Source organism: Papaver somniferum, chromosome 6 (assembly GCF_003573695.1).
Source record: "Papaver somniferum cultivar HN1 chromosome 6, ASM357369v1, whole genome shotgun sequence".
Lineage (NCBI taxonomy): Eukaryota > Viridiplantae > Streptophyta > Magnoliopsida > Ranunculales > Papaveraceae > Papaver > Papaver somniferum.
In genome coordinates this window covers 144,088,859-144,101,211 of record NC_039363.1, presented here as the reverse complement: position 1 = coordinate 144,101,211, position 12,353 = coordinate 144,088,859, and the positions used below count along the sequence as shown (strand labels likewise).

Below are 12,353 nucleotides of genomic sequence, written 5' to 3'. Positions count from 1 at the left end.
ATTTAGGTACGGTTACTCATATCTAAATGAAGTCACTTTTCATTTGTGTGTAAAAAGCTAAGTTCGATCTAACGGCTGAAAGATATTAGCTTGAGTCTAATCAGGTTTTCATCTAACGGTGAATATTGAATGCTTTGTTACCAAGGTAACATTGATTACGAACCCTGATTTGAAGACTATATAAAGGATAACTCTAGGAACTGGGAAACCTAATCCCCTCACCTCTTGTGTGATACTAGTTGCGACTAGAGCAGATTCTCTTTTAACCTTAGGTTTTTCCCAAAACCCTGTAAGTTAACGACATGAAGACTTCATTGGGATTGTGAAGCCAGACCCAACTATTTTCTCTGTAGTTGTGTGTTCTGATGATAAAAGGTAGTCACAAACATCTTCGTCTCATCGTTTGTGATTCCACAATATCTTATTTCGCTACCATACGATTAAGATTATTGTGAGGTGATTGATATTTCTAGGCTATTCTTCGGGAATATAAGTTTGGTATATCAATTAGTTCCTGTTCACCTTGATTTATCGAAAGGAGGAACACAACTCATAGGTTTATATGTGGGAGACAAATTTATTTATTCAAAATACTTTTCTGTGTGAGATAGATTGGTTTATCAAGTCTTGGACTTTGGGTCGTAGCAACTCTTAGTTGTGGGTGAGATAAGCTAAGGGAATCAAGTGCGTACAGTCCTGCTGGGATTCAGAGACGTAAGAAGCACAACTGTACCTTGATCAGTGTGAGATTGGTTAGGGCTCAACTACATTCCAGTCCGAAGTTAACTTGGAGTAGGCTAGTGTCTGCAGAAGCTTAATACAGTGTGGCGTTCAAATCTGGACTAGGTCCCGGGGTTTTTCTGCATTTGCGGTTTCCTCGTTAACAAAATTTCTGGTGTCTGTGTTATTTCTTTTCCGTATTATATTTGTTTATATAATTGAAATATCATAGTTTGTGCGTAAGTTCAATCAATTTTGAATCCAACCTTTGGTTGTTGATTAAATTGATTGACATTTGGATATTGGTTTTTGATACCGTCCAAGTTATTTCTTATATTCAATCGGGCCCGTAAATTCCTATTTGTTTGATTGCAGATTGAATAGAGAAATTGAGATATAACTCTTTCGTGCACTTTTCTTAAGATTGAATCTGACTGTCTAGTTGATTCTCTTGAATGTATATTGGAGTTAGTCCATACATATTGCTAAGTGAAATATTGGGTGTGGTTATTAGACCCCCACTTTTTCACATCCCCATCAACGAATTCAGTTAAACAGATAGCACAATCGTCTAAACTCCCATTTAGAACATACATAAGCGATATAATTACTAGTTATGTCATTCATGCATCTGAAACCTATGGGCAATTCCTATGGCAATGGTCAAATTGAAAACTTTGTTGAGCCATGTGGATAGCCAAACACGTTTCTCCACTATGGGAAAAGAAGTGGGCCGTTGATCATCAAACGTCAGGTCAAAGAACAATCGCCAGCATGTGTAGCACAAACTCGGCGTTGGAACCACAACCCCCGGCTTTTGATGCTTAAACGCGGCGTTCTCTCCACACACAAAATTCAAAATTCATTATTTTACCTCTATAAATTACCATCATCTTCAAACAATTCACTCACACAAAATTCACTTCTCTTGAATTTTCTCTTCTAAATCTATTTCAACTTTTTAGTTTATTGTTGGTGAAATGGCTGAAAAGGCGATCACATTTTTTTGAGATCCAAAACTTGAAGCTATTGGTTCTAAGATATGTGGGAGTTTTAAAAAGATTGAAAATTGTAAGAGGGAAGTATGCCCGGTTTCGGGAAAAACGCGGTGCTTGAACAGAGAGGCTGGCGTGTGATGGAATAACGGGCGGTTGTGAGACACGGGCTAGCATTTTTGGAACAAACTCCAGCGAATGTGCCACGGTCACCCGACCTTCCTTCGAGCGGGCGCCTGTTCTTCCATATCACTCAAAAAACCAATAAATTTGTTGGTTTGTTCATCCGTTTTTCATGTTTATCGAGTCCATAATGAGATCAAAATGAACAAATTTTGGTTTTGTTGAAAACCAATAAATTTGTTGGTTTGTTCATCCGTTTTCCATGTTTATCGAGTCCATAATGAGATCAAAATGAACAAATTTTGATTTTGTTGAGTCCATCGAAATTGCTCCGACAGCTCACCAATTTGGTCCACAAAAACTCAAAAAGGAATTTAAGCTCTGGAACCCCGCTTTGTGAGTCCTCCTCACCTTACTCGCGTTTTCCAATAATGAAGTTTTTACATCGAATAATGCGTTACCGATTATCAACTTATTAAACACGAGAAACATGTAAAAATGGTGGGTTACTTTTGACATGTACTTTTAAAAATAAAATTCAAAATTCAAGATAATGGTGATTTCTGTGTCCACTATATAAAAAGCTCAAAATGGAAAATTTCCATCATTCGGTAGGCATTTGGGTTAGTTGGTCTCAGTGGATGGGGATCCTTTCTAAAGTAGATATCTTGGTCCCCGTCTCAGGTTCACCAGAACTTTTCGTCCCAGTGATTCTCTATGCCCAAGAGGGATCCGGTGTGATGTGAAGCAACAAACACATCCATTGCGTCTGAGTGTCTGCAAGCAATAACTTCTTTCGCTAAGCAGAGAGTATATACGAAACTACTTCAGGCCGGGAAGGATGCAATAATACACATGTTTGTGAATAAAATATTGCACTGCCAAGTAGTATTAAACAAAAAACCAGAATAATACACTTTTGACATATAAAGGTTAAAGGCTTAAAGCCAAAAATATCTAACTAATTAAGAAATACAGTATTTCTTCTAATCAATCAAGGCAGAAACCTATGTTCCTGAGATTGAGTAACAGTGGTAGTACTACTCTTGAGTCCAACTTCCAAGTCGGCACCAGTTTCATCCGATCTTGCCGGGACTCCACCGCACTTTTGACACCTCGGAGTAGGGGAAATAAATATCTGACGGCAGGACGGACACGAAGAATGAGAACCAAGCCACGTGTCGATACAGCCGACATGAAATCCATGCCCACACTGAGGAAGAACTCTAATCTCATCCCCATCAACGAATTCAGTTAAACAGATAACACAATCGGCCAAATTTCCACTGATAGCACTTCCTGCACCAAAAATGATTTTAGGAAGTTGCTGAATGATCTTCTTTTTCAAACCATTGTTAGCAGCCGGGAGTAGCTGAGGAACCAGTGTAGTAGAATGATTCCTCCGTGACCAAGCGCAACGAGCCACAGCGAATAAACCAACCACACAAATCAGGGCACATAATAGAGCAGCTAGTATGATTACTAAATCAGAATCAGTTGCAAGAGGTTCTGGTGGCGGTGCCGCCGCTGCCACGCCGGAAAGCAATCTTCTTGTTGATGTAGACATTAAGAAAATGAATTCACTAGATTTTTTTTTGAACGTGCCTGAGAAAAGAAGGGGTTCTGAGTGAGTTATAAGGTATCGAAAGAAACTGTAGTTGGAATAGAGAGAAATGGAGATGGACGAGGAAGAATTTAGAGAGTGTTTTGAGGAATTTGAAAGGTATAAATAGTTGATGAGTTTGAGCTTGGATTTCTAAAAGTAGTATATAAAGTGAGTGTATTTTACTTTCTTACATAGAGTTTAGACATATTCACACAAACTTTAATGGGTATATTTTCATGAACAACATTCCAAAGAAGTGAAAATGAACAACTAGATAAGAAGTAACCACGGGTCTGAATTTTGATCAGTGGGTTACAGTCAAATCAAAGGTATTGATGAGAATTTAGGGACCACTCACTCACTACCACAAGGTCCACAACTAGCTACTCCCTGTCCTTAGTACCACTTTACAATGCTTTTGATAATGTAGAATCGGTGTTTGGTAGATGTGTTCATCCGCTAGTTCTCTGGTTAATCATTGCTCCACAGTTTTGGAATTTTACCTCACCTCTTTTGTATTGCGTAGGAAAATGATAACCAAAACCAAATAATTGAATATATCCTCAGCATTAAGACAAAGTTGCCACGTTTTGGATCTTCCCAGAATAATCCCCTACTTTGGTGTAAAGTTTATTACACGAAACTCCAAACCAAGATAAACATGCGATTGTTCGGTGACTAAAAACAGTACACTCGTCATAGTAACATAACAGCTGTTGCAGCGGTATGGCAATTGGCATTCTAATACCGTGGGCACAAAGGTTAAAAAGACTCTTGACTTGGGTAGAGAAATTTTCAGTCTCTTAATTTTGAATTCAAGATGAAAACTACCCCATCAATTGGGACTTGGGAGTAGTACTACTGCTACTACATGTGAGGGTGTTTGGTATGTAGGTCCTCATACTACTGTACATTCTTTAAAACAGAGTACTGTAGAGAATCAAAACACATTTTTAGGCAGGTTTGACCCTTTTCAATTTCATATTCGAGTTTCTTTTGATTACAACTCTGATTGATAAATATCTAACTTATCTCCCACCATATTATAGCCAAGTTCATATATAAAGCAGACAGATGAGCCTTAAAAAAGTTATAATCAAATAGTAAAAAGGGAAACTGATGAGTGAAACTGCATCTTTTTGTTCGTTTTCTTTCCTTGGAGATATATTCAAAGGTTGGAGAAGTACGTGTCCAGTTTTATTCCTGTACACATTATTAGGGTAAGGGATGTTCTTCTTAAACTTTGACAGGGTTGAGGGTGCTTTTAAGGGTATCTTTAGTCAAAGAAAATGAGAAAGTGGCCAAGGAAATCAAAATGATTTATCTACAACTTGCAAGCCAGATATTATCCCCTTTCTGGAGATAAGAAGTCACCGAACCCCATCCTTAACTTATCCTAACTCGCAATTATACTTTTCGTTTCTAAATGGATAAGGTAGCAGCAACAACAGTTCAAAAACAAGTCAGAACTGCTTCAGAATGTTGCACAATGTTGAGATAATCACACTTTCATCCGAATCCTCAGTATTCCACTATCAATATCCTCATTTTTATCCCCTTTTCTCCGCATGTAGGACTCTTGCTTTACTCTCTGGTACTTAAAATCACAATTCAGTGAATGTGATACAAAACCAAAAATAGAAAAGTTTTTGTATCTAAAAGTATTCCCTTTTGTGTGAGATGCATCAATCTGATCTATATTGGTACACATCTAACATTACCCATAAGACAGTGGGTTTGTACATCTAAAATAACCCTCACAGAACATCCATCACTTCTGGGTAAACCCAACTGAGGCCTAAGCAATGAACCAAAAGCAATCTGCACAGATTCAAGGTCTTCATCCTAATCCTATGACATAGTTTTCGCACAATCTGGAGAAGTTTCATGCATTTTCACAACTTAAGTGAATCCTTGGTAGTATTGGGTGGGCACACCACTAACCTATTGCAAACACTTGTCCTTTAAAAGGATGAGGGCAGTGTGGTGGGGTTGTTGAAGTTTGACACCATCACATGCACCTCACTTTCTGGCTTTGGTAGGGGAATCCACAACAGAAAAGAAAGATGGAAAACTTGGTGGCCACTTAGATGGTGTATTTGTGTTTTATATCTGAAACAAAAGCCTAAATATGATTGAATCTGTTGAATATGAAATCTGAACTAGAGCTCCAAAATTCCACCATCTGGACCATTGAACCAATAAAGCCTGACATCTTTGTTCATCTACACTAGTTCTATTCTCATCAAAAGAAAAAAAATTCTAGATGCAATGTAGAAAAGGAAATTTAAAAAAACTAGATGTACCACAAATCAAATCCAGTAGGAAACCTACATCATGGTAAGGCGGACAAAGAATAATGTAAAAGAAGTTTAGCTTCTATTATTATACTACTAACAGATGATAAATATAGTAAACCTAGTCCTGCCACTTCATAGATCAAATCGAATATTCCATTTACCGTCAATGTTGGCATTGAGTGTCCAGTTGTTTTCCCTTATCTGAAAGTATGGCACCTGGAATAAAATCATGGCAGGGTTGAATTGAAGTAACCAAAGAAAACATTAAAGAACCAATGCATCAAAATCCGGATTAAGCTTGTGCATTCTATAAAACCGAGAGAGTTCACCCCCTTTGTGTGAAATGATGGTACGAAGTTCAGGCTAAATATTGGATTCCATGTAATCATGTTACACACATAAAAGATAATGATATATACCTTTTCAAGCATCTCATAGCCTATTTTGAATCTTACATCTTGGTCCTTTTGAAAATTGAGCACTGCCAAAGTAACTTCAGCTGCTCCTCTTCCCTTTCTCTGTTAAAAATATTGAACACGAGGTAGAAATGAGAGACAAACCCGATTGGTGTTTCTACAAGGAAATCAAACTTCATGATAGAGTAAACAAGTATGAGAAGTGAACTTTACAATGAAGTGCAAGAGTGCCTGATTCTCCTGTGAAAATTGGCAATAAGGTTTTGTTTAACATACAAGGAAAAGATGCATAGATACTTCCGAGTACCAGAGGCAATATACTTTTACAGTTCAAGTCATGAATTTGGAAAACCAACTACAGATGTAGGTAGTTTGTCCTAAAACAGTGTTAGGGTGGCAACCAGGGTATGGTTAGATACATGGCAAATCACTATCACAACTGAGCCCATCTTCCTTTTCTAACTAAAATCTAGAAGTGGGAATTCAGCCACAATCGAATTCAAGACATCAAAGTTCAAACTAATCGACACTCTGAATCACAGCTCTGTAGAAACTGATGCACTACGCCAGTGCATAAACTTAAGTCAGAACTAAAAGGGAATTATTCAGCCGGTGTCTTTGTTTGGCTGTACATCTAGATGAAAAGAACCAAGAATATCATACACACTAGATTGCACGAGTAACATTATCCAATCTTCACACACACAACATTAAAATCTCTTCTCAGCCTATGTTGATTCCTGATTAGAAATACAGACCTCTTTAAATTCTTTATCTGCATCGCATCTTCCCTTGACGACAAAATTTAGTAACCCACTGGATGTAAGAGGAAACGCCTTCTTTCCACGCACAGTATATCTAAGCTTTTCATGTTGATTATACTGCAGACCTACTCCAAGGCTTGCTGATAGCTAAAGACATTTGATTTTACAAGATAGAATTTTAGACAACTTTGGGATATAAACATTTACTTGAAGTAGATTTTAGAGAACATCTTTGAATCTGTAACTGCAAGCTCAGGGAATACAATGTGCATACCTCAGGGTAAAAATGTCTAATGATTGCACTACAATAAGTAGGACCTCCAACATTTGTATCCAACTCCCCATTTACCTGTCATAAGAAGACAATAGTTCTATTTAGAAAACTTTGCACCTTTGTTAACCTATAGCAACAGTGTGTCAAAGATGATGCCCAAGATAGATTTGTGAAGGTAAATTCATTTGTTTAAGCACACATATTATCCAATCAATATCAAAGAATCCGAACTCCATATAATTTCAACTGATATTGTATTGTTTTATGAATTGAATAAACGAATCATTGGTGTAAACTAATAATAGCACAACATGTTAACTTATAATGCGTCTTCGTTATCTCATCATCAATTTAACAACTATGTCTGCCCCAAGCTACATATGGCATAAAGGTAATGCTCAACGACAGAAATTTATGTACAGTGTTTGGTTAGGTAAAATCAACAGAGAAATTCAAAGACGAAAAAGTTAACATATTAAGTTCATATCTACAAGAAACTCATAAAAATAATACAATTATGAGCAAAAAAATTAAATGGTTTCCAAGTACAAGTTTAAAGCAATTAGAGTAACTACAACAAAGAACGAAAACAGAAAACCTAAATGCAAGAAAAAATAACCTGCAAATAAGTTTTGCTGTCAATAGGGAACTTCTCCTTGGAGTGAAATCTCACAGATTTTGAGTCTCCTCCATATCTGAGAGAAGTCTGCATTTTTTCTTTTTTCTTTTGGTCAAGGATTTAAAACCCTAGATAAAGCACGGCGTGACTGCGGAGGGGGCAACTGTCAAGCGGGAAAGAAATAAGAACTAAATTTGATCCTCTCTATCTATCTCTCAGGATTAAATTGTGTTCGCTGTCTCCAAAGAATTTAAGTTCTGATGCATCCACCTAGAAGTTATCCACGTGTCATATGATTAACTTTATCTTATGAACGACGAAGATTCCATCTTGGTGACCTAGGGTTATAACCGTTTGTAATCAAGCTATCGAAGGCGCAGGTCGTGGACCGATGATACAGATACTAGTACCAAAACTTAACTTAAAGGTTATCTGTTTTGTTCTTTTTCGGTTTTTCTTTTTGCTGGCGACACATATTTTTGAGTCAGTCGAATCAGATCTGACTCAATTAAACAAATACATTAAGTCAGATACAGCCACGCCTATTAGAGACTGTAATTCTCTAAGACCCGAATAAACAAAGTTCTTTCTACTGTATTGCACATTTTGCACTCATATTCTCACATATGATTCATTAGAAAAACGAGTGTTGGAACAAAAAATACAACAAAAAGAATCTGAACCCAACATCCCAACAGTGTAATGAATCTTCTAAAAGTTTTCACTCCGTGGAGAAAATTTTGGAACTCTAATAACTTACACTATCTATTTTAACTATCTAACAGAACTCATCGATGATTTCAAGAAGATCATCAACCTCTTGCCTTAGGGAAGTTAGCTTTTGCTGATGTGGAGCAACACGGTTCTCTATTTCCCGTCCCCCAGACTTCTTCTCGTAACCTTCCACCACAATCGAGTGTTTCAACATCAGTTTCTCTTCCATCTCTTTCTCCTTCCCAACCAAGTCCTCAACCTAAATCAAAAACATAAGGAAATTGCAGATGATTACAATAACATTGCAGACATCAATTTAGGTTACGGAAATTAGATCAAACCTTAGTCCAAATCTGAGCTGCTTGTGGGGACGACTGCAAGAAAATTAGTAAAGGCTTCATGTCTTTTGATAAATCCTTCAACAAACTGATGGCAAGTTTACGGACTGCTTTGCAAGCTTGAACATCTCCTGTCCTGGAAAGATCGCGTAATGATGCATCCAGCTTATCATGCACTGCTAAACAGCGGTTCATTATGTTCTGGAACTGCTGAATAGTTGCTTGTACCTGAAATGAAAGAAGGATAGTGAGATCGGGAGAAATTTAACTCTTAACCACTTTTTTTATTATACACACAATACATTATAATTGGTACTTGAAATTTAACACTTACCTCATCCAACTGCAATTTTGCCAAATAAGAAGCAGAAGATTTTGAGATTGAAAAATCAGCATGCATATATGCAATGCAAGTGATGAAAAGAAAGAGAAATCCACATATCAACATTAACGGCTCCATAAGTAATGATAAGTTGTTGAATCTGTAATACACCTGAACCCAAAGAAATGAAAAGTTTTCCATCAATATAAGAACTGAAAAAAAAAACATCACAAAATACACCTTGCCAAGGAAGTGGAATCAGAACTGAACAAATTTGTGCCAACCATGAAATGCACCCAAAAACAACTCTATCAATTGTCTCTAAAACAAGAATATAAGAAAATCACACCATGTTAAAGAGGACGCCAGTTAAAGGTGCACCTGAAAATACTGATTATGCTCTGGCACAACATTAGTCTTCTCTAGCAAAACCACAGGGCGCCCGAGAATATCCAGGTTGGAATATTTTACCTGCATTAGGAATTAAATATTGTACCCTTAACAGTGGGAACTTTCAAATCTAATAGCAAGCAGAAAAAAGAAGTTCAAACGAACAAACCAACAACAACAACAAAAAAAACGAAGAAAAACAGAAAAAATCAAGGAACAAGTTGAGCGGTGTTCACCTCTTCCTGTTGTTTCACTCCAAATGGAACCGAAACAGAAATATCTTTTGACCCTTCAGGCAAAACAACCTGTAAACAGAGTGACACCATTTTAAGAAACAAACAGACTAGACTAGTTTACGACTGATGAACTACATAAATAAGCACTGTAGTAAGATGAATTCCTGAGAAATTCAACCAGATAGTTTAATAAGCAATCTAACTGTAACTTAAAAAGAACTTAAATGATTCCAAGAGTAAAGCTGCATAGAAGCAAATATACTTGCCTTCATGATAAGATTATCAACCACCAAATCTTCCATCGGACTACCATATGAAAAATTTAAGAAACGTTTGCCCTCTGACGCAAATAAAAAGTCTTCGAGTGGCAAACCATAGCCAATGGTAAAAGCTGTTCTCCAACCGCCAAAAATAGGGAACCTAGGTTCAATTTCCAGCACTGTCTGCATATGCAAACCAACTAAAGTGAAAATTACAAACAACATAAAGAAAAACCTATTCTTCTTTGAAACATATTTCCATATCTTGAATTATTCCCCATATAGCAGCTATCAGCATTTCCACACATAGTTCACCTTTCTAGAATCCCCCCATACATGTGAGGTTGAGATATTGCCAATTTCATCCCTGTAATAAATTGAATGAGCTCCTCGTGGCAATTTAGCAATAAGGCGCTGAAACGATGATACTCCTCTTACTTGTGGTCTTGCTTGGTAATCAAGTCTGTTGTTGCATCCAAGACGATATGCAAGGGTCAGAATGCCAGAATTAACAAAAGGAGTAAAATAATTTAACAAGAATGAAATAAGAACAATAAACCAACCTTGAGAATCCCCCCTTGTTTAGAGCACCTCCATGTGCAACTTTGTAATGCTCTGTCACCTGTACATTACCCCAATGAGAAATTTCTATCTCTCGCACCAGCACTTGAGCAACAGCAAAGGGTCGATTGTTTTCATAATGAACTACAACAGGGGAGTATGAAAATGGAGGAAGATCCTCATATGGACCATATTTAAGTTCTGATTCCACGAGCTTCGAATTTTCAAGTTTTGTAAATGATTCAACTCTGGAACTAGGCAGTTTAACATTGAGTGATTGGAACTTGACTTTGTAAGGTGAGAGAAAGTAGGCACTATCCTGATATACAACAAGCTGAATATCAGCCTGAGTAATCTCCTCCGGGAATGGCTGCAAAGAATGGGTGTACACAGCAAAGACTTCCAGAGTTAAGCTTTCCCCTTTACTCAAACCCTTGGGCAAAGACACTGAATAAAGCGTCAAAGCAGGAGGCATTCCATCAGGGTGGATAACTTGAGCTGGTAAATTGATAGAAGAGCCTTTTGATTTTCCTTTGCCTTCAACTAGTGATACTACCATATGTGCCATTTTCTTAACTTGGAAGTCAGGAAATGACAATAAAACCTCTGACACCACATTTGGACCTTCATTCTCTACCTATAAAGAGTGTATTAAAGAAATTTTAGAAATAATGTAACAATATATCAACAATCAACTATGCCTATAAAGCAAGTCCATCAGATTGTACTTGGTTTGCCATGCAAATTTGTAATATGCCTCAACCATATCGACATTATAGTTAGGTTTTGATAGTAGTTTGTGGTTTGAACCCTAATAATAAGTACAGAGGATTTGAAAATTCGCATGTTCTTGAAGTATCCACAACTTTATTACCTTTAGTTCTACATACAAAACTATAATTAGTTTTTACATTTTCATCATGCAAACTTTAACCAAATAGCAAGCGCAACCCAACCTCAAATTTTTCACATAATCTGGAAAATTCACATGCAGAAAAGCATCATTCCTACTTCAAAAAAAATAAAATAAAAAATCACCTTTAGAGACGAACTGATCCGTACAATCTGTGAAGTCAAATCAGTCTGCAAAAGAATCACAATGAAGACCATGAAAATTTAGCAAAAACACGAACCAGCTAAACAATTTTCCATGAACAATCTCTTTCATGAAACAAAATCACAAACGAAACAACATTGTTTAAGTTTGTAAGAAAAAAGAAACAGCTCCTGCTAATTATACTTGGATCAAGCTTAACTAAATAATATCAGGCAAAAAAATAATAATTAAAATCCCAATTTTGTTATCAAAATTAGGTCACTCATACTTACTTTTCGTTCAACTTTTGAGAGGATCAAGTCTGAAATCACGGGTGTTGAGAGAAAAGATATCGCAAGAACAAATACTATAAATCGAAACCCCATTTTTTCCATTCTGTCTGTGGCGCTAGATTTCGAGCCCTAAAAACTCAGAGCCTTGAAGAAGAAAGTGGTGTGGTGTGGTGTGGTGTGGTGTGGTGTGGTGTGTGTGCATCACTCTGGCTTACGCAGTGTGCGCATTATACACCTTATCTTTCTTACTTGGGCCGTTCTTCATTGACCGTTGACCGCATTTACACAGTCTTTAGGTTCCAAAATCTGACACAACAGGGAAGGATAAAGATGTCCACCACTCAGCTTTCATAGTTTGCGAGAGAGTGAGCTGCATTAGCTCCTCG

General features: G+C 37.1%; 3 protein-coding genes across 3 annotated transcripts; all 3 read right to left on the bottom strand.

The window, feature by feature from the left end:
* Nucleotides 1-2,700: 2,700 nt before the first annotated feature.
* On the bottom strand, nucleotides 2,701-3,699 carry LOC113289644 (RING-H2 finger protein ATL8-like). Its single transcript, XM_026538967.1, has one exon. The coding sequence runs from the start codon at nucleotides 3,403-3,405 to the stop codon at nucleotides 2,833-2,835; it is 573 nt and encodes a 190-aa protein (XP_026394752.1). The 5' UTR covers nucleotides 3,406-3,699; the 3' UTR covers nucleotides 2,701-2,832.
* A 2,017-nt stretch (nucleotides 3,700-5,716) lies between these two features.
* On the bottom strand, nucleotides 5,717-8,001 carry LOC113286267 (outer envelope pore protein 21, chloroplastic-like). The gene is made up of 5 exons (XM_026534928.1): nucleotides 7,818-8,001; nucleotides 7,199-7,273; nucleotides 6,919-7,071; nucleotides 6,164-6,262; nucleotides 5,717-5,960 (listed from the first exon to the last, which is right to left on the bottom strand). The coding sequence occupies exons 1-5, from the start codon at nucleotides 7,908-7,910 to the stop codon at nucleotides 5,877-5,879; spliced, it is 504 nt and encodes a 167-aa protein (XP_026390713.1). The 5' UTR covers nucleotides 7,911-8,001; the 3' UTR covers nucleotides 5,717-5,876.
* A 390-nt stretch (nucleotides 8,002-8,391) lies between these two features.
* Nucleotides 8,392-12,148, bottom strand: LOC113289643 (dolichyl-diphosphooligosaccharide--protein glycosyltransferase subunit 1A-like). Its single transcript, XM_026538966.1, has 10 exons — nucleotides 11,968-12,148; nucleotides 11,677-11,721; nucleotides 10,641-11,275; nucleotides 10,393-10,540; nucleotides 10,084-10,260; nucleotides 9,818-9,886; nucleotides 9,573-9,662; nucleotides 9,204-9,362; nucleotides 8,873-9,097; nucleotides 8,392-8,790 (listed from the first exon to the last, which is right to left on the bottom strand). Exons 1-10 carry the CDS (start codon nucleotides 12,067-12,069, stop codon nucleotides 8,596-8,598), a joined length of 1,845 nt encoding a protein of 614 aa, XP_026394751.1. The 5' UTR covers nucleotides 12,070-12,148; the 3' UTR covers nucleotides 8,392-8,595.
* Nucleotides 12,149-12,353: the final 205 nt, after the last annotated feature.